This window comes from Microtus pennsylvanicus, chromosome 15, assembly GCF_037038515.1.
Source record: "Microtus pennsylvanicus isolate mMicPen1 chromosome 15, mMicPen1.hap1, whole genome shotgun sequence".
NCBI classification, from domain to species: Eukaryota; Metazoa; Chordata; class Mammalia; order Rodentia; family Cricetidae; genus Microtus; species Microtus pennsylvanicus.
The window spans coordinates 71,839,091-71,863,277 of record NC_134593.1 but is presented as its reverse complement, the minus strand read 5'-3'; the positions used below and the strand labels follow the sequence as shown (position 1 = coordinate 71,863,277).

General features: G+C 44.2%; 1 protein-coding gene and 1 non-coding gene across 5 annotated transcripts in view; one reads left to right on the top strand and one right to left on the bottom strand.

Moving 5' to 3' along the window:
* Positions 1 to 20,688, top strand: part of Tmtc4 (transmembrane O-mannosyltransferase targeting cadherins 4) — a 55,759-nt gene extending 35,071 nt beyond the window's left edge. For 3 of the 4 annotated variants that reach the window (XM_075949486.1, XM_075949483.1, XM_075949484.1), the window contains 10 exons: positions 358 to 560; positions 1,728 to 1,899; positions 2,311 to 2,442; positions 7,358 to 7,437; positions 7,580 to 7,687; positions 7,846 to 7,987; positions 13,732 to 13,846; positions 15,205 to 15,317; positions 18,410 to 18,479; positions 19,459 to 20,688. In XM_075949486.1, coding sequence (XP_075805601.1) covers positions 358 to 560; positions 1,728 to 1,899; positions 2,311 to 2,442; positions 7,358 to 7,437; positions 7,580 to 7,687; positions 7,846 to 7,987; positions 13,732 to 13,846; positions 15,205 to 15,317; positions 18,410 to 18,479; positions 19,459 to 19,607 — 1,284 coding nt within the window. In that variant the 3' untranslated portion in view covers positions 19,608 to 20,688. The remainder of the gene's footprint in view (positions 1 to 357; positions 561 to 1,727; positions 1,900 to 2,310; positions 2,443 to 7,357; positions 7,438 to 7,579; positions 7,688 to 7,845; positions 7,988 to 13,731; positions 13,847 to 15,204; positions 15,318 to 18,409; positions 18,480 to 19,458) is intronic. The other variant, XM_075949485.1, reaches the window with a different exon arrangement.
* Positions 20,689 to 23,146: 2,458 nt separating this feature from the next.
* Positions 23,147 to 23,253, bottom strand: LOC142836211 (U6 spliceosomal RNA). Its single transcript, XR_012908012.1, has one exon. It is a non-coding gene; the product is annotated as a U6 spliceosomal RNA (small nuclear RNA).
* Between the last annotated feature and the right edge of the window lie 934 nt (positions 23,254 to 24,187).

Genomic DNA, 24,187 nt, shown 5'->3' with positions numbered 1-24,187 from the left:
TTTACAGACCATTTTTAAATTGTTAGGTAGGTGCACTGTGGACACCCGGGCCTTTACGTTGACCGTGCCAGAGGCATTAGGTAATGCTATGTAAATGAGCCCTAACCTGGCCAGAGACACAGCACCTGCATTGCCTGGCCCAGCGGCTTGCTGTATTTTTAAAGTATAAAAATCTGGGTGCATTTAATAAATTACAGACTGCAGTCCTGTGCTCAGAATACAAATGGGCAGCATTTCATTTTTACACAACTGCTCCCTGGAACAGGAGCTTATGAATGCCTCGGAAGTGAAGTTAGGATAAGCGTGCTCTTTCATGTTCAGCATCAAGTAAGTGTTTGTTTTTCTTTTGACTGACAGGCCATAAACTATAATTACTACTATTCATTGAATGCCTGGCTGCTGCTGTGTCCCTGGTGGCTGTGTTTTGATTGGTCAATGGGCTGCATCCCCCTCATTAAGTCAGTTGGTGACTGGAGGGTAATTGCTCTAGCGGCACTTTGGCTCTGCCTAATGGGCCTAATATTCCAAGCTCTGTGCTCTGAAGATAGCTGCAAGAGAAGGTAAGAGGCACCGTGGCGTTTTAACTTACACCCAGAAGCGTTGTGCTGGAGCCAGTGCCCATCACTTCTAACTGCTCTGTACACTGGATGTCTAAGGGCATTTGTTTGAATACAACAAGGTGGGACTCTGTGAGAGCCTTCAGCTGGTAGGGAAGTTGGAGGAGCAGAAGCAGTAGATATGACTGCCACGTGCCCCCCCCCCACTCCTAAGTAGCGCTTGGAGATCTCGCAGTAGGAGGTGAAGTGTAATTTATGGTCAGAACGGAGAGTATAATTGGCGTGTGTTGGGTCCGTTATTTCACAGTTCTCCTTCAAAGACCCTTGCAAATCCTGTGCTCATCCATTCTGTTGTCGGGCACAAAATAAGTTGCTGCCCCAAAGAGATACTAGACTTCAACAGAAAAAAAAAAGATCTTTCGGATCTTTTGCCAAGGGTTATTGAGGAAATAATTGGAGAAAACAAACATGTTCCATGTAAATGAAAACTGTTTGAGATGATTTCCATGAAGCGTAAGTGCACGTGATATTAAAGGAGTAATTTCTCCAAATGTAATGAACGTTTTCTGCTCGTGGTGTGCCGAAATTGGTTGGTGATCCCAAAGAGCAACAAACTTTAGTCACAGTCAGTGAAACAAAATACTGTAAGTCACGGAAGAAGCCACCAAATGTGATCCCATTTCTTCATTTATACCTTTGCGTATTGTGAAACAGAGAGACAGAGAATGGTCTGCAGATAGATGCTAGGTATGTTTCACGGAATCCTGTGTTTGTGCTTTCTTGGTTGTAACATAGTAACAAGAAAAAAATGATACTTGTTTCTTTCAAAGTTTAATCTATTTCTGTATTGTTCTGGTTGGTGAGGGAGTCACACTAAAAATTACATGATTTATTGGGGACTAGTGTTCACTAATCAGGGAATAGATTAAATGTAATCTTTCTGACTTTATTGATACAAACATGATGTGGATGTTTTCCCCATGTTCCTGCTGCTGAGGACCTTTCTCTGAGCTGTCGGCTAACTCCCTCTACTGATGCTTTTTTCCTTGCTAATGTCTTTTCTAAATTGATGACGAGAAGCCAAGAACAGTATTGTTAATATGTCAAGTAAGGAACTTTCCGTGAGAAGTCTGAAACCAGCTGTTTATATAAATACTTTTCCTCTTCCAGAATCCTTACTCTGGGTCTGGGGTTTCTTGTGATTCCCTTCCTTCCTGCAAGCAACTTGTTTTTCCGAGTGGGCTTCGTGGTTGCAGAGCGTGTCCTCTACCTCCCCAGCGCTGGGTACTGCATGCTGCTGACCTTTGGATTTGGAGCCCTAAGCAGACACACTAAGAGAAAGGTAACATGGGGCTGGGGAGACGATTCCGTGGGTAAGGAGTTCGAACCACAATTGATGTAAAATGCCTGGTATGGCTCTGCATGCTTGTAACCCCAAGCTTAAGAGCTTTAAGCCCGGCAGATCCTGGGAACTCACTGTCCAGCCAGCCTAGCAGAAATAGCCAGCTTTTGGTTCCATGAGTGACCCTGCCTTGAAGAAGTAAGGTGAAGAGCGATGAAGGAAGACCCCTGATAGCCTCTTGTGGCCTCTGCATGGGCACAGGTGGATGCTCACAGCTGCTTACCCATGTGCATGCACCCCGTATATGTCCACACCAAAAGGAAAAGAAAAATAGACCAACCCAGAATGCTGCCACCAGGAAACGCAACCTCCGCATGTGGCTTACTAATGGCATCTGCCTACTCTGTTCAGAAACTAGTTGCTGCCGTCATCCTGGGCATCCTGCTTATCAACGCCCTGAGATGTGTGGTCCGCAGTGGCGAGTGGCGGAGTGAGGACCGGCTCTTTCGGAGTGCCCTGTCTGTGTGTCCCCTCAATGCTAAGGTACCTTGCCCGCCAGGTTCCTCTTCACAGCAGAGTAAGAGGGTTCACCTTGGAGTAGGCTCTACTGTTAACCATCATCAGATAGTTGGGAGGGGGGTGTTGGTTTTTTTTTTCAATGAGTTTATTATGATTCATTGTACTCAGCTAAAAGGAATTATTATATTCAAAAGGAATCATTAAAACCACACAGTATCAATAGATTGATTTAAAGTGGTGCCCATCCTCCAGCCAGCTCACTGTGAGGAGGCTGGGAGTGGGAGGATGTGTCATCCTCAGGCTAGGGCTGCCCACAGCTCCCACCCTAATCATTCAGAGCAAACCTTTCAGAATCTGCACTCTGGTGATAGGAACTGGCCTCCTCAAGCTACAGAGTGAGGGTATCAGTACCTCTGCATAGGTTTGGAAGTTTAAAGTGGACGGGTGCACATCACCCCATTCTCTGCTTGGTGATGCCTCTTGGCAGATTAAATAAGATTGGATGTATGTGCTTTTTTTTTTTTTAATTGGCAGTGTTTTTGTTGCAGAGACCTAGAGGGGATTTATCTCACTTGTATTTTTGGTTAAATCTAAGCTTTCTACTTATCCAGCTGTGCAAACTCTGTGTTTCTTTTATTATTATTATTATTAATTTGTAAGGAATAATGCCTGCCTGGTAGGTTTCTTGTGGGAGTCGAGTGAACAGTGACACCATACACAGTGGTCAGCACATAGCAGGTACTCTGGAAATGTTAGCTTTTTAGATTTCATGTTCATTTGGCTTCACGGAACAGTAATAAGAGAATTCCATTTGCTGAAGTTGGACCAAGACTTTAGGGTAGAAATTCTCCTGTTAGCCGGGCGGCGGTGGCGCATGCCTTTAATCCCAGCACTTGGGAGGCAGGGACAGGCGGATCTCTGTGAGTTCGAGACCAGCCTGGTCTACAAGAGCTAGTTCCAGGACAGGCTCCAAAACCACAGAGAAACCCTGTCTCGAAAAACCAAAAAAAAAAAAAAAAAAAAAAAAAAAAAAAAAAAAAAAATTCTCCTGTTAGATTATTGTGTCTTAGCTCATTTGATGGGAATTGCCTGGAATGTGTGAATGGATTCTGAATGGGGGGTGTTTTCTCAAGTTCTCCCATCTACATTCTATATTAAGGAAGGCAGGGATTTCAGACAAAGTTCTATAAATAAAACTAAGGAGCACTTCATATCTCACTGTGACCACAAGGTGAAGGCTAGTCTATAAGAGCTGGGACTCTGTGCTTTCCTTTTCCTTCCTTCCTTCCTTTCCTTCCTTCCTTCCTTCTTTTCTTCCTTCCTTCCTTCCTTCCTTTCTTCTTTTTTTTTTGTCACTCATTTTATAGTTCAGAGTCTTAGAAAAAGTGATTTACTTCCAGCTTTTATCCTTGTTTTGCTGAGCAATCACTATCTTTTGTAAATGAACCTTTAGTAGCAGTTGAATTTCATAGATGTAAGATTCCCTTTGCATTTTCTTCCCTGCATAGACAGCAGTAATTGTGCATACTGTTTATATAGTTCCTCGCTGTGTGGAACTCCAGTCTCTGCACAGGGCCTTATAATTAATCCCATTGTCCTCCTGCTAAGGACTTTGATAGAGGCCATTGCTTTCTTTATTTTCCCAGATGGGAGAAACTGAGGCATAGAAAGGGGTAGCTGGTACTATGCTGGGTAGAGATCCAGCATCGTGTTTTGCTATGCCCAGGTGACCACCGTGGTAAACAAGGGACGTGGGATGCATTTGCTGTCTTAGCCTGAAAATCTTCTCAGTGTGTGAATTCAGCAATAATAGGCTGGAAGACAGAGAGTGCACACACACGGGCATTACATGGTTTCTCGTTTTAACTAGGCTGTGCAGAAAGACCTCAGCTTCAAGCCAGCACTATGATACTCTTTTCTAGAGCTTTTCTCGATGTCATTTAATGGACGCAAGATAAAATTTCTGTTCCTTTATATGCTGAAGTGTCTAATTGTCTTCCTTTTTTTTTTTCCAAAAAGCTATGTTAATCTCAGGGAAGAATGCTCTGGAAGTCGTTATATCCTTTCGATCCTTTTCCAGGGGATTCGTTTTCTGCTCTGGTCTCCACTTGATAGCCTCTCAGTATTAAGTAAGCGCTTGGCGCTTGGCACCTGGCTGTTTTTCAGACCCAGATTTATAAACTGAGACTTGCTTTTTTTTTTTACTTTGAAAGATTGAGATATCAGTACAGGTAGTGCTGGTCCCTGGCCTGCATTGAAATTACCCACAGTGCCTTGCATGTGGTAAGTGCCTAATATTAGTTTTTGAATTGGGCCAAATGGAAATTGTGTGTTCATCAAGCCTACCGTGTGTGAGATTCCAAGTAGTGAGTTTATTGGCAGTCATTTTAGTTTTTAAGACTTAAACATATGTTGCATTTAATATCACCCCCATGATACAGCTCTAAATTATTTTAACAATGAAAGGACCGTATACCACCCCAAAGGAATTTCCTTAGATGATTACTGAATTTTTTTGTGTGTGTTTAAACATTTTAGGCTTAGCAATTTTCAACATCGGCAGAATATTTGAAACAGCCAGTTTCCAAAGCAACAGTATTAAAAGTGCCTTTCATTGTGGGTGCTGTTACTTTCCCCCTGTGTGTTTGTCATTTGGTGGCGATGACTGTTTTAATCTGGCTTTGTTGCCTCAGCATATGAGGTAGAAAGACTGGAGGGAAAGTTGGACAAAGGTCCTCTTGCAGTCTTCATATGCCACAGTAATGAAAATCACTCATTTTTAAACACTATCAGTAGTAGCCTGGTCGTCAGGTCTGTTTTCTGTGTTCTTTGACCCGATCTAGGCAGCTGTTTTCACAGAATTCCCTGTCAAATCCATAGACGGAGAATGTCTTCTTCATTTTGGGCTGCCTTCTAGGCCTGAATCAGATTTCTACTCATTCTGTTTAAATAACTGCTATCCAGCTTTTCCCAGTGGCCTGTCCTCGCTCCGGGGATTCTGGCCTGGCATTCTAAGTGCCTGGCAGAACCCTGGCCATGCTGCAGAGGGCAGCTGAACTCTTCTGGAGGGCTGCTCGTGGAGAGAACAAAGGAAGGCAGCAGGAGCTGTATTTGTGTCCTGGTGACCAGGGAGATGTTCCTCTCGCTTTCTGTTCTTTTGTGCATGGAATGGGATGGGACAAATGCCGTGGCCTGCTCTGACAGTGGTGCATACAGAACTGCTTCTGAGCTGCAATGTAAGAGTGAAAATACCTATGAGTGGACAGTACTGTGGTCCAGGAAGTCTCTGGCGTGTGTGTGTGTGTATAGGAAAGGGTCCTGAGTTATCATTAGGAACAGCCCCCACTCTTTAGACTTCACAACTTCTCTCATTCACACACATTTCTGTACTAAAAACGGGTATTCTGTAATAGGGAAGCAGGAAGGCAGGGCTTACATCAGGGTAGAGGAGAGACCTGGAGACAGGGAAGTTGGTAGTGTATAAACAGCAGCAGAGAGTTATCTGGTTACTGATAAACACCAAAGACACAGGCCAGGCTGGAAGAGCTCCTCTCTCAGACTTGGACTTCAGAACTAAGACTACCAGTGCTGTGCGGGACTGGATTGGTGGCCTTTTGTCGTGACAGCCCAAAGGCACTGACCTGGTTGCTCCCAAGCAGTGCCTCAAACACCTGCTGTTACCTGGCTGCTCCTGGCTGACCAGAAGTCCTGCCCTCAGCACTCCAGCAGCGCTGAGCCTCCTGTCCCAACACTAGCTTCTGCTCATCCCTGCACCCTGTCTGCACTGGCTTTTCTTCCCAGGGCAAACGCTCCCTAGTAGCTAGGTTCAGATCCCAGCCAGGACATAACCTTGCCTGCACAGCCCAACCTTGCCTGCACAGTCCCTGCAGTCTGTGCAGCGACACAGGAACTGAGGTGGTTTAGTTATTAGCTAGGAGTGATGTGCCCAGGACTTTGGCTTTTGCCTCTGTGCTGTGCCTAGCTGCTAGTACAGCACCTTTCTCAGTCACCATCAGTCACTGCCTGAAGGATGCGGGATGGTGGATGTCATTTGATACCTTCTTAGTTTAGGCTGCCATAAGAGAACTCTCTGGGCTGGGGTTTAAATAGTAGATATTTACTCTCAACATTGTGGAGGCTAGGGAACGCACAGTGAAGGCACTGTGGATAGCAGTGGCCTGGGAAAGACCTTCTTCTAATTCAGGGATGGCCATCTTTTCAGTGAGACCCTAACAGAGTAAAAAAAGTGAGAGGGATACCTCTGTGGCCTCATCACCTTCCAAAGTCCCCACCTTCTAACTCCTTAGGGTAGGAGTTAGTTTGCCATTGTATTAATTTGAGGACGGGGAACAAAACCATCCCACTCATGGTGCAGGGAGAAAAATGTTTGCAGATGCTACCAGAAGAATATGCTGGACAGAAAGGGCCAGATTTAGAGAAAGCGACAGCTATTACTTCGGTCGCAGGTCTGTAGGTGACTGACCTGGGATCTCACTCTAAGGTTTGTAAGAGATGAGGGCATGGGGCTTTCCGGACAGCATTGTTTTGTGACTTTCTGATTTTCTCTGGGGGTGATGTAGGCATTTTCCTTCCTGTCGTATTTACAGCTGTCTGCTTGTTGCCCCCTGGCTCATAGTCGTAAGCCTGTAACCCCCCTCCCCCATAGGGCCTTTTTGTTCTGGAGGGTGGTTTTGTTGTTGTTGTTTTGTTTTTTGTTTTTTTGTTTGTTTTTCGAGACAGGGTTTCTCTGTGGCTTTGGAGCCTGTCCTGGAACTAGCTCTTGTAGACCAGGCTGGCCTCGAACTCACAAAGATCCACCTGTCTCTGCCTCCCGAGTGCTGGGATTAAAGGTGTGCGCCACCACCGCCCGGCATTTTGTTTTGTTTTAAATCTCTGACAAAGCTGTGTGCTGATAGCCAAATGTCACCTGTGCTTTCAGGTTCACTACAACATTGGCAAAAACCTGGCTGATCAAGGCAACCAAACAGCAGCCATCAGATACTACCGGGAAGCAGTCAGGTACACCCGGGGACGCATGCAGCCTTGCTCTCCAAGATGCCGGCTCTTCCCCCAAAGACTCTTCCATCTTCGCTGGCTTCTGAGCGTTGGGAGAAAACAGTGGAGTGGTAACAGTCTGTTTGGCTTTTCTCTCCATTTCCAGATTAAACCCCAAGTACGTTCATGCCATGAATAACCTCGGGAATATCTTAAAAGAAAGGAATGAGCTACAGGAAGCCGAGGAGCTGCTGTCATTGGCTGTCCAAATACAGTAAGCATTTTTTTTTCTTTTCTTAGCTTTCTGCCAAGGACAAAGAATGGATCTCTGGTTTGGGCAGTCCTCTAATCTTCTCTTTTTCTTGTTCATCTTTTGTTTTTGTTTTTGTTTTTTTGTTTTTGTTTTTTGTTTTAAAAAAACTGCTTTTCCAGGCCAGACTTTGCAGCCGCATGGATGAATTTGGGCATAGTTCAGAACAGCCTGAAACGGTTCGAGGCGGCAGAGCAAAGCTACCGGACAGCAATTAAACACAGGAGGAAATATCCAGACTGCTACTACAACCTCGGGCGGCTGGTAAGGGCAGGCAGGCTGCCTCAGTTTCCCGTCACCTAAAACAGAACCCTCCACATTAGAAAAGCCCTCTCTCTGTGTTTATCTCATTTGAAAGTAGCAATTCGATTTCCTTGCATATACTGCTGAAGTTCTAACTAATGAGACATACAAACCGAATGAGTCTAACTTATAAAATCACAAAGGCAATGGATTAAATGAAAATTCGTGTATCCCTTCTGCCCTGGAAAGTGTACTCCAAGGGCCACTTCCTGATAAATATTGTATTGTTTTGTTTTGTTTTTAAAACATGGACTGACTAGAAACTAGGACTTAAAAAACAAGCCTGTAACTGATTTCTGAGCTTCCTTGTTCTCTTTCCCCAAGGGAGCAGATTTCTTCTTTTGCAAGGGGATGTTCTCCCCAAAAACAGTGCTTTAGGAGTTAGCTTATCTGAAAGGGCCTTGAAGTTACTGAATGGAAATAGAAGGTAACATGTTTGAACTAACCTATATTCCTAGTCGCTGACGGAATATTTTAGACTGTCTGAATATTTAAGCAATTTAAGGCAGTCGCTCTTAATTTTCTTGACAAAGAAAATTATGAGCCAGTTCTTTAAACAGATGTCATTAGATTTACTAGGTGAAAATTGATAAGGGAAATACTTTTGGTCCATCCGAACTGAACTGGACGGTATACAGAGTACTGAGACATCTGAGGAAACAAGAGTGTACAGCTTCACAAGTAGGTAGCATCCACAGGTTCTTAAAAAAATAAGATAAAAAAAGAAAAAGGCTTGTTTATCCTCATTTGAAATCCCCGAAGCATTGTCATTTTATGCGGTCTTTGTGTAAAAACCAGTAGTTCCCCCACATTAATCATCCAGATAACCACCTCATCTCATACTTGATAATCCAGAGGTTCCATATAACATTTGTATTTTCCTTAAGAGATAATAAATAATCCTTCTTCCTCTGGGAAGCATCCCTCTCTGAACGCTGAACTTTGACCTAAAGACAGTGTCAAAGCGGAAGGGAGACCCAGAAAACATTGGATCCTTGGGTTTTTTAACAGGATACTGTGATATAAATAACTGTGGCCTTCAGTGTGTTTGTCTCTGGAATGGTATGCCGTGATTTTGGAAACTGCACAGGTGGAATGGACAGACCCAGGGCAGTGAGCAGAAGGACTGACCTGGGGATGGATGGAGAGGGTCCCTGCAGGAGTCACACAGGGAAGCAAACCTGGGGAAGAGATGAAAATGGAAACCCCATGCAGACTGACTTCGTCAGCCTGGACCAGACTTCCAGGAGTCAGATGCCAGGTGGTTTGTTGTCAGCATATTTAAAACACAGCAAAATTTGGGAAACGGTTTCCAGGCAACAATCAGTCCAGTTCCAGGTGCACAGTAAAGCTTAAAGTGTGACTAGATAGAGTCTCCTTTACAAAGTACTTGTGACCTTGAGGGTGGGTTCCTTAGCAGAAGTGTGGTCTCTGAGCCACGTAGAGGTGAGCAGGCCTTGAAGTACAAGTGACGTCTCCTCTAAGGATGGGTGATGGTCTAGGGAGGGAAGAGTCTGGGATAATCATTCTGGGGCATTTGGGTGAGATCTGCTTCTGTAGCAAAAGGTGAGTGAGGCCTGCTTCCACAGATAGCAAAGCGGTCACCAGGTCATTAACAAAATCCACTCCCAGCCTTCCGGGTAGGAAAACTGGTGTTTTATCTCCTCCCTTGAGAAGAGGCCCCTCCCTGTGTGTTACATTCCTGGTTTCCCTCGTGATCTGTGGGCACAAGGACCTCTGTTTCTCCAACACTAGACAGGTCACTTTCAGTGAGCAGATAATGCTTGTATTATAAGTTTTAGGATGATGTGGCTTACGTGGTTTTATTAAAAAAAAAAACACTAATCTTGTTTTAGTTGTTAAGTAAGTACAATAGGAAGACACCATCTCTAGAAGTCCAGAAGTCAAAAAGAGGAGATACTTCCTCCAGGGCACTGTACAGGGGTGACAGCCACCCCTGTACATCAGGAGACATTTGAACAAAGGTCGAGCCAGCTTGATGTTCTCTTGTCCTCATCAGCTGTCTCCAGGACTGCTGGGCCCTGTGAGCATTCACATTTCCAAACGCATGCCTTCTAATGGTACGAACGTCTATGCTGAAGAAGTCTTAAAGCTCCTCTAGGCTATGCAGGGGCGGAGGACAGTTGACCAAACCCTCAGTCCTGTGCAAAGCAAGGCAAGTCCTCAGAGTTTCCCCTCTTAGAAAGGTAGTTCCTTTCAGGATATTGCTTGCAAAGCAAGTGTGTCTACCTGAAGCGTCCACATTAAAGCTCTGGTCTACAGTTATCGCTTCCTCCCCACTCACTCCCTGTTGCTGCTCTTCTTTAGACTCCGGAAAACAGGATTTTATGCTAAATGAGTCCCCGCATAAGTAAAACAAAGAACACAGAACATAAAGTACAAACGTGGATGGCGAGTTCTAGCCTTGCCCTTCACAGGCTTTCGCTGGGGTGATCAGTCATAGCCCCGAAACAAGTGATACCTTGGTATTGTTTGCCTGTTGGGCTGCCCTGAAATGGCTTTGCTGCCTATTGGGCTGTCCTGAAGTGGCGTTGCTGTGGGGCCTGTTGTCTAAGCCCCATTGTGCTCTCCGTTGTGGTTCAATTACCCAGCCCTTGCTCTTGACAGCTTAAAAGCATTAAGCTTAATCTTTAACAGCTCGGCCAGCCCATTTATATGTCCGCAAATGAGAGGAACTTAATAACTTCAGGGTGTCTGTTTTAGAAGCTGTTTTTATAACGGGAGACAGATACTTGCTTTGATTTGTGGACGCTGGTAAGAAGAGGACACAGTGCAATTATAGAGGAACTAGGAAGTGCCTGGTTATTTGGGGCATGGTGCTGATCCTTGAGGTGGTGGTGATGGAAGAAGGCTGGGGACTCTTCTCTGTGCAGTTTTCTGTCAGTCATGGACTTTAGAAAAGAGAAAACATGCTAAGAGTTTTAAACCAGGACGCCTTAGCAGAAGGGCGTGGTCAGACAGTTGTGGGAAGAATAAAAATGGAAATATAATGATGCAGAGGAAATAGGTTTGGGGAAGCGTGTGGGTGAGAACTGAATTCAGGGGATGCTGCCATGTGGAGGAAAGACTGCTGCTTCCAGGCCTGGGACAGTGGAGGAGAGGAGACGGTGGGAGGAGGAGAAGGGCAGGATGAGAGTTGGATGAAAAGCATAGTTCTCTGTCCTTGTCCTTCTGAGGCTGGCAAAACTGTCAGAGAGTCAGGTGGTAAAGGGCCCAGAGCAGAGTATGGGGCCCACGAAGGACACCTCCACTCCCTGTTGAGTATTAAGCCACCGTGTTTCTCTGTTTTATTTATTTATTTATCTATGTGTCTTTTTCATCATTTATCTTGATCCCATTCATTTCCCTGTTCCTTCACAGCCACTCTGCACCCCCTCAATAAAAGAAAATTTAAGAGGAAAAAAAAAGAAAAAAATTAAAGGGGGGAAAATTAAAAATCTTGTCATGGAAGCTGCAGTGTGACACAGTGAGTCACGCGGTAAACCCCTTTGTCCGTATATCTATGCTTGCTAATGTTCACTGCTTCGGGGCCTCTGGTTTCTACTACACCGTAGATGCTGGGCCTCACTAGGACCCTTTCTGGGTGTCGTTGTTTCCCTATGTTGTGGAGATCCTGCCGCTTTGGGTCTGCGGGTCAGGTCTCTACGTGTGTCAGCAGATCATAGATGGGTGGATGTTGGGGCAGGACAAATTATAACCCTGGATCTGGACTTGGGCAGCTGTAGGGTTGGTCTGCCTGCCAGTTCTCCCCTGTCTTCACCACCAGGGTGAGCTCTCCAGCATTGCCCCCTGGCTAAATCACCCTTGCAGCTGTGAGTGGGGGGTGGGACCAATTGTGTGTGTATAAAGGGAGAGTAGCTAAGGGAACAAAACGAAAACCTGATGCAGCCTTCAACAAGCAGTAACAACAGTCAGAGTGATGGTGAGAATAAGCTGGAAACAGGAGGACTGGTGTTGTATGAGGGATTTACGGTATCACCTCCGATTCTGTCCGGTGACTCACGTCTGTATTACACACTGTAGAGAACTGACTTCACACCCAATGCAAAGACTGTGTTTAATGTTTAGTATATTTAAACCGCCCTATTTATTTGAATCTTATGCCATTTTCTAATGGTTTTAAAGGATGAAATATTGCAGCCTGATATTCTGAGCCTCATGAGAAATTTGAGAAATTCTGACATCTTTAACAAAAAAAAAGATATTTGTAAATGTTTTCATAATTCATTAACCTTTCGTCGCCTGTTTGTTGCATGGGCCATAGAACAAGTCAGAATATTTCTGTTGTGGGACCTGAGCTGCCATAGATTTCTGTCATCTGAACTTGGGCAGAGTTCCAGGGAAGGCGTACATCCAAATGAGATGTACTCGGGCCCCCACGTGCAAAGACAGTTCTCTTCTTCCCAAACAGGCAAAGAGGATCCAAACTGCTGAGGGAGTTTACATTTTTTTTTGGGGGGGGGTTGAGACAGGGTTTCTCTGTGGTTTTGGAGCCTGTCCTGGAACTAGCTCTTGTAGACCAGGCTGGTTTCGAACTCTTAGAGATCCGCCTGCCTCTGCATCCCGAGTGCTGGATTAAAGGCGTGTGCTACCACCGCCCAGAGGGGAGTTTACATTGTTATGTGTGTCTTTTCCAAGGAGTTTACAGAACATATCTGAATGGCTCATATTTATATCTTGAGTTTAGATGTTCATAAGAAGTTTCTCACCCTTCCTCACAAGCACATTAGGTGTATAGCACACATTTGCACTTCTGCGGTGTGAGTGTGTGTGTGGTGGGGAGAGTGTACATGGGGGAGAGAGAATAAGAGGGAGAGGGAGGAGAGGGAGAGAAGGAGAGAAAGGGAGAGAGAAGGGAAGAGGGAGAAAAGGAGGGGGGAGAGTGTAGGTGGGGGAGAGGGAGAGAGAAGGAGAGGAGAGGAGAGGAGAGGAGAGGAGAGGAGAGAAATGAACCTGTGTATCTATATATGGAGGCCAAAAATCAATTTTGGATATCTTCCTCTGTGGCTCTCCTCATTTTTGAGGCAGGGTCTCTAACCGTTTCAGACCTTGCCGTTTCAACCAGACGAGCTGGCTAGTAGCTCCTGGGGTCTGCCTTTCTCTGTCCCCTGCCTTGTTCTGGAATTGCATATGTGTCGGCAGGCTTTGTTTTTATGTGAGTGCGAGGATGTAAGTGCCTGACCCATGGGGCCATCTCCCCAGCCCACTATAACCTTCTAGTAACATAAAATACTCGTTTACTATTCCAAATAATACTTTATCAAAGACGGACTATAGGGGCCTTTCAGGAAAAGAAGAATAGCAGCATTTCCCGGTAGCTTGAAATGTGACTTCATAATTGTGATCAGCAAATACTGGGTTCTACAGTTAGGCTTCTTGGCTCGGGACCCAGTTCACCTCGTTCTAACCCCTGGCCTTCCCTCTTATATGAGTGGCTAAGCTGGTCTCTTGTTTCCCTGTTATCTCAGTTGTTGCATCTGTAAAGGGGGTTGTAGTGGCATCTACTTCGTTGGGACATTATTTTTTTCCCAAGTTCATGGGTTGATAGAAAAGACAAGAAGTTCTGTGAGTGAAGATAAAGTGGGGGCTTTTGTTTGTTCTGTGGGACTTTGTTGATAATATTGTAAAAGGGGAAGAAGACATTAGAGTCAGAATATTGACTTTGGGGGATATTTTGTTTTCAGTATGCAGACCTAAATCGCCACGTGGATGCATTGAACGCATGGAGAAATGCCACTGTGCTGAAGCCGGAGCACAGCCTGGCGTGGAACAACATGATCATACTTCTGGACAACACAGGTGCAGAGGGGAGCGGTGATGAGGGGTCCCAGTCTTGTGGGCTGACCAACGGCCAGCGTCAAACACACGGGCTGCTTGGGGCATGTGAGCCAGAGTCAAACAAACGGGCTGCTCGGAGCACTTAAGCCAGCGTCAAACACACGGTCAGATTGGGGCACGTAAGCCAGCGTCAAACACACGGACTGCTGGGGCGCGAAAGCCAGCATCAAACACGGGCTGCTCGGGGCATGGGGCACGTAAGCCAGCGTCAAACACACGGGCTGCTCAGAGCACGTAAGCCAGCGTCAAACACACGGGCTGCTCGGAGCACGTAAGCCAGCGTCAAACACACGGGCTGCTCGGGGCACGTAAGCCAGCGTCAAACACACGGGCTGCTCGGAGCACGTAAGCCAGTGCCACCTCCACAGGTTAATGGCACGTAGACTAGTGCTATTCCTTCAGTTTAAAAAATAAATAAAAGGGGTGGAGAGATGGCTCAGCAGTTAGGAGCAGTGACTGCTCTTCCAGAGGACCCGGGTTCAATTCCCAGCACCCATATCGCAGCTCATACCTGCCTTCATACCAGAGCACATAAAGAAAAGTTAAATTAGACCATTTAAAAATTCTCAAATAGATAATAAGATGGGCATGGTGGGACCCACCTTTAATCCCAGCACTTGGGAGGCAGAGGCAGGCGGATCTCTGAGTTTAAGGCCAGCCAGGATGACACTGGGAGACTCTTAAGCCAGGAAAGAAGGGAGAGAGGGAGGAAGAAGAGGAAGAAAATCAGTCTGGTGTTACAAAAATGTCTGGTTTTACGGGGCCAAGTGAGATGGCTCAATCAGTAAAATGTTTCATAAGGACCTAAGTTCTACCCTGTGCAACCACACAAAGCCTAGGCATGATGGCACTGGGGAGGTGGAGACAGGAGGATCCCTGAGGAATCATAACCAGTTAGACTAACCCAATTAGTGAGCCCCAGGTTCAGTGAGAGACTCTGCCCCTGTCTCAGAAAGTGAGGTGGAAAACTTGCAGACACCTGGTACTGACTTCTGCCCATGTGCATGCCACACCCTGACACAATAATACTAACGGTCATCTTCTGACATATCTTAACACCATGTGATGAAAATCGCTGTATAACTGATATCTGGGGGGAAAATGTAAACGTGACTCTCTGGAATGTCCCAGAAAGGCGTTTGCCTCTTTTGTCAGAATTGTGCTGAGTTGCCAGGGCTCTTCCACTCAGTAGGTGGTGGTGCGTCTTCACACGCTCTGCTTGGGTCTTTTCAAGTAGTGTTTTTCATGATCGAGTATAATGCATGTAAGAGATGAAGACACAGATATAATATCAATGTGGTTTTCATTTCTCCTCTCAGGTAATTTGGCACAGGCTGAAGCAGTCGGAAGAGAGGCGCTGGGATTAATTCCTAATGATCACTCTCTTATGTTCTCCTTGGCAAATGTGCTGGGGAAATCCCAGAAATACAAGGTGAGTAAACCACAGGCCTGGATGTCCTGAGGCTGCCAGAAGCCAGCAGTGTTTCTTATGCCCAGTTCCATCGAGAGTTAGGCTAGAGGAACACCAGGGGAACTCTTGGTCAGATTAGTTGCCCAACAGACAGACATGGGGTCAGACCCAGTGCCTTTTCTCATCAGAAACAGGCCTGTTTCTTGTGGAGAGGGAACAGAAACCAGGCACAGATCTTAACTAGGAGAGCTGCTGGTCTGTCCTGTACTATACAGCTGTTTCATCCTTCCCATGATGTCCCCTTCCCCTTTGCATGGAGAGTCTGACCCTGTCCCTTGCAGTAGGGAAGGGGTAGTAGGGTTGTCTATGGGTACTACCTTTTGTATTTTATGTAGCTAGTTCCCACTGCTGCCAAGCTTTCCCCTCTTCTGAATTACATCTCATCAGCAAGGTCCTAGAACTTTTTGATCCCTGAAAACCACAAGGTCTTGAGTCTGGCACTGAGAGGTAGCTCGTGGTGGAGGACTTGCCTAGGAGGTATGAGATCCTGGACTTGACCTCCAGCCCCACAAACACACACTCACTCTCGTGGACATGTGTGCACGCACACATACCTCTTCCACTCAGGTTTACAAGAGTGGACCTCATTCCCCGTGTACTTCAGGGAACTGTGGGTCCATGACCAGCTGACTCCACCCTCTCACTTTATGCATCGGAATCGTTGAGGGAGCTTGTTAACACAGATTCCTCCCCAGGAGAATCAGCCTGTAGTGGATCAAGTTTATTTCTAACTGATATCCTGGGCACCCCACACAGAAAGCCTTAGAGGTACTTTGAGAAGCAGTTGCATGACTTTTGGTAGGAGAATTATTTAAGGATTGTGGGCTGATAGATATTTGAGTTACTACTTAAAATACTTTAATATTTTATTAGTATTTTATATTAATGTTTTATTCTGAATTATGTTATCCTGAGGCCATAGATATGATTCAACGCCTAATAGTAGCAATTAATTTTCCTTTTAGAGAACCCTACTAATGCATTAATTAATACCCCTCTATTGTCATTGCCTTGTGTTCATTAGACACCATTATTGATTTAATTTTTTGTAAATTGCTTCATGTGTTTCTATCCTTTCTGAATGCTGGTGAATTTAGGTTTCATTATACATTTTTAGTTCTAGCTTCTGTCCTAAAAATTGGCTTTTGGAGATTCTCTATTCTTTTTTGCACCTCTACATGGGGGAAGGGGTGTGGTTGTCAGCAGGGACAAGTCTGGAGACTTGGTCCCCCATTGACCCAGTGACAGCAAGTCTTCTTCGGGATGCCAGTTCTATAACTATTGTATTGACTTTTTTCCTATTCTACAGTCTGTGAAGTACAATTTCTGTTATAGGAATTGGACCCAGGCTTCATTGGCTTCCTGTTCACACGCCCCACTCCCATGAGTAGCAAATACTGCATATAGCAGAATGGAGCCGTTAGTTGCCGTTGTCTGTACACATTTTTCATCTAATGGGCAAGGCAGAGTGCTGAGCCTATGATAAGGAAATAAGGTGAAATCTGAAATAAGCAGCTCATTTTGAGCTCTTAGGTAGCTACCAGCAGGGAGCATAATGGGGTCAGCCAGCCAAGGGCCAGCATTTGATACTTTTTTTAAAGTTAAAGATTTAGAATGTAACCATTTATGTAGCTTTTCTGTCAAAATGGGAAGAGGACCTTTTATTCTTGGCAGGCGGGATGCCCTGTCCTGCTTGTTGTTGGCTGTCTCCTGACAAAGACCTGGGCAGACACAGTAGGATTGGCTTCTAGCCCATGGATTGGGAGTCCACATTCTAGACAACTTACTTGTCTTTTATGCACTTTGTTGATTTTCTCTTATTTGGGGTGTGTGTGTGTTTGCTTGCACATGTGTGTGTGACTGGAGGCAGAGGCTGATCAAGGTCTCCTCCTCAGTCGCTGTCTACCTTATTCTGAGTCTCCAAGCTGAACCTGGAGTTTGCCGATTCGGCTAGATTGCCTGGCCAGAGAGACTCGGGAGCCCTCCCGCCTCTGCCTCCCTAGCAGTATGTCAGCCTTTGCGAGGGTGCTAAGATACAGATTCAGATCCTCGGGCTCGTAGTCATGAAATGACCAAACCAATTTCTCGTCGGCATCAGGATGCAGGCTAGCAGCCTGCTAGCAGCTTGGGTGCACAGAAAATGTGTCTGTTGTATCGAGTGGTTCTAGTGCTCGTTCAAGAGCCTTTGAACCTAGCAGCAGCTCACCTGCCAGGCCTCAGTCCGTTCTTGTGTAAAGTGAAGATAGCAGTCTGCTCAGCTTCTGGCCTCTTAATAGGACATGCGCAAAGGTGGAATTTGTCTCCTGGATGGTAAATCATGCCTACCAAAGCGTGAGTTTAATGAGCATTAAGTGGCTCTCTGCGAATCATTTTAAACCTATTAAAATTTATGTTAGTTGCTAATTCTGGGCCAGTGTGGGAGGGCAGAAGTGGTGTTCAGCTCTTGTTGTGGTCCTTCCCAGCTACTCCCTTTCTGCATTGCTGTCTCCCCTGCCTTGGGGTTCAAGAGCACATCACAACGAGAGTGGTCATGTGTGTCACATGTTAAGAATTCTTTGGTTTTTCTCATGTAGGCTCTACCTAATTTATTTGATTTTTTAAAAATTTATACCTGTTTATTTAATAGACTGGATCTTGCTGTTTTTTGTTATGTAGCCCAGGTTGACTCTCTGAATCCTGCTGTATTTTGTTATGTAGCCCAGGTTGGCTCTCTTCCATCCTAGCCTCCTAAGTACAGGTGTGCACACTATACCCAGCAGATGCTTCTCCTTAAAAAGATACTTTAAATTTTTTTAACCTTTTTATTTTATGTGTATGAGTGTTCTGCCTTTATGTGCACCACATGTGTGCAGTGCCCATGGAGACCAGAAGGCATCGTGTCCTCTGGCACTGGAGTTACAGATGGTTGTTGAGAAGCTATATAAGTGCTTGGACTCAAACCTGGGTTCTCTACAAAAGCAGCTGGTGATTTGAAAACAGTAATGCTGGAAGATAAGGTGATTTTTTTTTTTTGCTTCATGCATAATACCTTCTGTGTATATTTCATTTTTTAGGAGTCTGAAGCTTTATTCCTCAAGGCAATTAAAGCAAATCCAAATGTTGCAAGTTACCATGGTAATTTGGGTAAGAAAGTTTCCATTTGAATTTTATTTAAATTCTGTTAGTTTATATGTATATCTACAAGTTCTTCCTTTTTTTTCAAAAGTAATTTTTGTAACTTAACCTGTATTGACCCAGTCTTAAAATGAAGTATTATTAAATGGGCTGGTGATGGAGCTCCGCAGAGAGTGCTTGCCTGGCATGCTGGGAGCCCTGCATTCATGCTCCCGTACCTCACGAGAAGTATTGCTCATCTCAATCAGGTTTAGGATCTTGAAGATTTGCTTTATTGTAACATCACTTTACAATCTGATTCTGATATGCGAGCCCCGATTTCCACCTAAAAGCACGGGTATTACTTCACCAAAAGGTGTATGGGAATCTTCACTTAAAATAAAAGTCTGGGATTATAGAGGCAGCTCAGCAGTTAAGCATGCTGGCTACTCTTGCAGAGGACTCAGATTTGGTTCCTAGCACCCATGTGGAGGCTCATAACCATCTGTAACTCCTGTTCCAGAGAACCTGACATTTTCTGGTTTCCATAGGCACCAGGCACCAAATGCATGTGGTACACTTACATACCTGTAGGCAATATACTCATACTCATAAAATAAAAATAAATAAAGCTAAGAAAACATAAACTGTGGGTTTCTTTATAGAGAATGAGATAATAAGACTTTGACATGGCTCACGCTTGGTGTAGGGCTGACGAGCTAGATGCTTCATGGCAGCACTGAGACCATCCCGGCCCTTTTTGTAATAACATCTCTGGAAGCACGTGAATCCCATCTAACAATAAGACGAGCCCCATGAGTAACAGGCAGGGGCCCAAGGGCTGTTCCCCAGGGTGTGTGATTACAATAAATAAAGCTTACAGTACAAACAATATTTTTTAAACGCTGCTTTCTGTAAAAGCTCCACAATAGCTCTTTGTGCATGTGTTTGGGAATCCTGCAAGTCAGTCAGAAGCGCTTCCAACCAAATTCATCTCCTGCTATTTCAGCTGTGCTCTATCATCGCTGGGGACATCTCAGCTTGGCCAAGAAACACTATGAGATCTCCTTGCAGCTTGACCCCGTGGCAGCAGGCACCAAGGAGAATTACAGTCTTCTGAGAAGAAAGCTCGAACAAATGCATAAGAAAGACGTGTGATCTTCCCCCATGTTTGGAGTATGTGTGTGTGTACACGCGTGTGCGCGCGTGCATGTGTGCATGAGGTCTCAGTTCAGATTGTGTGTTTGTGTTTAGCCATTTAAAGTTATCAGACGTTTTGTTTACTGTTATTTTTTCTATATAAAACTTATACATGCAAAAAGATTATAGCACCAGCAGTATACTCCCGAATGCTTGATAGCATTTTTGCATTGAAAATGTATTTTTTCAGATCACCCAAATGTAATTCTAAAATCCCCAAAATGAAGCCCCTTTTTTTTTTCTTTTTAAACTAAACAGAAAAAGGAGAAAAAGTTATCTTGAGCAACTTTTGCTCGTGTTAAACCTGCATTTGGGGTATATGACTCTCATGGTGAGTTGGAGTGACCTAGACATGGCTGACTCCCCCAATTTACACAAGCATCAAATGTATTTGTATATTAGCATGTTTATTTAATGACAAGAAAGAGTAAATTAAGATTTAGGGTTTTTTTAAGTCTCTTGCAACAGTATAACTTGGAGTTTGTAAGAAATCATTCACTTTTTGTGTTGAACAGGATAATTGAATGAAGAAGGGGAATTTTTAACATCTGGTATGTCTGTATATTTTTTTCTTTCATAGGAAGATATTGACACTTGTGGGAGATATGTGTTCCGACATGTATGATGTTAGCACACAGGATAATATTCTACAGAAACCTACCATTGGGTAGAGTACTCCTGCCGTGCTTAGGCAAAGGCAGGTACCCTGACATCTTGGTTTCTGTTCTGTCCAGTGTTCAGAGGGCTACGTGTTTATGTACATTGTGTTTTCGTGTTTTTAGCTGTCAAGTGGGTTTCCATTTCACATAATGTACCTACAGACATTACTATATCCAGAAAATGCAAAAAAGAAGTAAATTTTCTTACAAAAGAAGTAATAGTTCTGGATTGTGTGATGGTCTTAAAAGCTGAGTTGTTTTTCATTGTCTTATTAGAGCTCAACAATTTGTTTACTTGGTTTGTTCTTTATATACTGTTGACCTAATAATTTATGCAATCTCTGTAATTTCTACTACAGTAAAATTATCACACAAACTGGCATGCACTGTCATAGTTTCTTCTTAGTGATGACTGTTTTGTTCCCCTCTCCTTACGGTGGAGTGGGGTCTCTCCTGTGTGTGGCTGGTGTATAGTTCTAGGGCCCACTGTTCCTCTTTCTCCTTACAGTGGAGTCGGGTCTCTCCTGCGTATGAGTGGAAGACCAGGCAGAAACCCCACAGTAGCACAGGCTGGACTGAGACACAAGTATACCCAAGGAAGTGAAGGGCTGTGATCAGATTTCCTCATGTTTCAGTACTGCCCCATCTGTCCTTAACAATCAAAACATTAAAAAGCCATTATCCAGGTGTGGTGGTGAATGTCTATAATTCCAGCTACTTGGGAAGCTGAGGCAGAGGACTATTAGTGTGAGGCCAGCTGGGCTCTGTAGCAAGACCCTGTCTTAAAACATACACACATACATAAGTACTACTAGGTAAGTAGAGGAGTTATGGGAAGCCAGCCTTCTACTTCAGTCTTAGGATAATCTACTACAGCTCTCTTAAGACAGGGAGAAAAGAAGAGCCTATAGAATGGGCTTCCAAATTCTGCAATCACAAAATGCTTCCTGAAATATTTTTCAACCAAATGACCTGAAAACAGCTGCAGAGAGAATCCAGAGCTAAGAGTTTCAGGGATTTGTTCTGTAGGCAGGAGACTGGATGTATACATCCTTATTGGACATGGGACTTTATCTGTAGGGAGAAAAAAAGGGTCCTAAAGGAGCTTTTTAGAAGAAATATTCTTCACTCTCAAGCAAACAAACAGCAAAAAACCAAGTAGCTTAAAAAAAAAAGCTACATAGCATAATTTTTTTTTCTGCCAAGCTAGGCCGTACAAGAAGATAAATAATACACCTCCAATCGGGCTGGAGAGATGGCTCAGAGGTTAAGAGCATTGCCTGCTCTTCCAAAGGTCCTGAGTTCAATTCCCAGCAACCACATGGTGGCTCACAACCATCTATAATGAGGTCTGGTGCCCTCTTCTGGCCTGCACCACAGACAGGATATTGTTTACATAATAAATAAATAAATAAATATTAAAAAAATAGGAGGTCTTTCATTTTCCAAAAAAAAAAAAAAATACACCTCCAATCGTAAAAGATCTATAAGCTGTTAGTGTTGTTTTGGGGCCATTTAAAGCAATGTCTGAAACACAACACTTTGTTTGCTGATAAAGCTCAATTACTGTAAAGTACAACTGCTGGTCTAAAAGTTTTGCAGCTGTCCCCAGAAGGTGAGTGCAGATGTTTCCATCCCTGCTGGCTGTGGTCTACACAGAATTACTACACCCTTAGGACTCCCATTTGGTCATCAACTTGACTGGCTCTGTATCCAGCTAAGAGGCAAACCTCTGAGTATACTGGTGAGCGGTCCTGAGTAGGCTACGTGAAGTGGGATGGACGAGTGGACCTGCAGCAGCCCAGGTGCAAGGAGGTCCAAAGGAAAAGCCTTATATTTGAATTTCATCCCATTAGGTACAGCCTCGCACCCATAACACTTACAGGGCCCTCTGGCTCTGAGTCTCATGTTACCTAGCATGTTCATTTCTTTCAAGTTACTGACTTGAAATGTCATACAGAAGACTGAACCCAGTATCAAAGCATTAGACATCTGTGTCTATTCCTCTTCAACCCGTTTGGATCTGGATATATGTCTTGGTTCTTCCAATGTAGCATCCTAGACAATTCATTTACATTATTCTACCCACTTCTCAAATTAAAGTGGGCCATAAGATTTGTTTTATAAGAAGACCAGAAGCTCAGTGGACCCTGAGGTAAGTGCTAAATGGCAGAGTGGGGTTTAGAAAAAGGAGCAGAGCTAGCATTAAATACATCTATTCCCTAATTTACTCAGTAAAAAGTTAAGTGCCATTTATGAGTGAGTACATACCATGTTTATCTTTTTGGGTCTGGGTTACCTCACTCAGGATAGTGTTTTCTAATTCCATCCATTTTCATGCAGAATTCAAGATGTCATTGTTTTTTTCCGCTGAGTAGTACTCTAATGTGCCACATTTTCTTTATCCATTCTTCAGTTGAGGAGCATCTAGGTTGTTTCCAGGTTCTGGCTTTTACAAATAATGCTGCTATGAACATGAGCATCTTTTGGGTATGTGCCCAAGAGTGTTATTACTGGATCCTGAGGTAGGTTGATTCCCAATTTCCTGAGAAACCGCCATACTAATTTCCAAAGTGGTTTACAAGTTTGCATTCCCACCAGCAATAAATGAGTGTTCTCCTTACTCCACATCCTCTCCAACATAAGTTATCATTGGTGTTTTCGACCTTAGCCATTCTGGCAGGTATAAGATGGTATCTCAGAGTGGTTTTGATTTGCATTTCCCTGATGGCTAAGGATGTTAAACATTTCCTTAAGTATCTTTTGGCCATTTGAGATTCTTCTGTTGAGATTCTTTGTTTAGTTCTGTACCCCATTTTATTTATTATTTATTTATTTTAAAATATGGAACGCTTCACGAATTTGTGTGTCATCCTTGCGCAGGGGCCATGCTAATCTTCTCTGTATCGTTCCAATTTTAGTATATGTGCTGCCAAAGCGAGCACTGTGCCCCATTTTTTAACTGGGTTATTTAGAATTTTGATGTCTAATTTCTTGGGTTCTTTATATATTTTGGAGCTAAGTCCTTTGTCTAATGTGGGGGTTGGTGAAGATCTTTTCCCATTCAGCAGGCTGTTTTTTGTTTGTTTGTTTGTTTTTTGTCTTATAGACTGTGTCCTTTGCTTTACAGAAGCTTCTCAGTTTCAGGAGGTCCCATTTATTTATTGATGCTCCCAGTGTCTGTGCTAGCTAGTGAATACTAGCTCTAAACAAAGGATATTGAGCCTATAGTTCATGATCCTAGAGAAGCCAAGTAATAAGGTGAGCCCAAAGAAAAACATATATAGATCCACCTGGAAATTGGAAACAGACAAGTTTGCCTGACAAAATAGGGAGCATAGGGGTGGGGGGAAAAGGGAAGGTGGAAGGGGAAGAAGAGAGTAGAAGGGGAGAGGTGAGGAGAACTTGAGGGAATGGGATGGAGGAAGAACAGAGATGAGAGCAAAGAGATATCTTGATTGAGGGAGCCATTATGGGGTTAGCAAGAAATATGGCTCTAGAGAAATTCCCAGGAATCCACAAGGATGACCCCAGCTAGGACCCTAAGTAATACAGGAAAGGGGGTCTGATCTTGACTTTCCCTGTAGTCAGACTGATGAATATCTTAAATATCACCATAGAACCTTCATCCAGCAACTGATGGAAACAGAGGCAGAGACCAGCATTGGAGCACTAGACTGAGCTCCCAAAGTCCAGTTGACTAACTGCTGTGAGAACCATTTTTCCTGTCAAATGTAGTTTGTTCTGTGGTAAGGGTGTTTCTGAACCTTTTCCCTTCATGCAGATTAGCCAGTCATGTCAGAGTGAGACTTCCCTTCCACCAATGGGATGAGATTTCCCTTCCACCAATGGGGTGAGACTCAGTCACCACCTATGTCT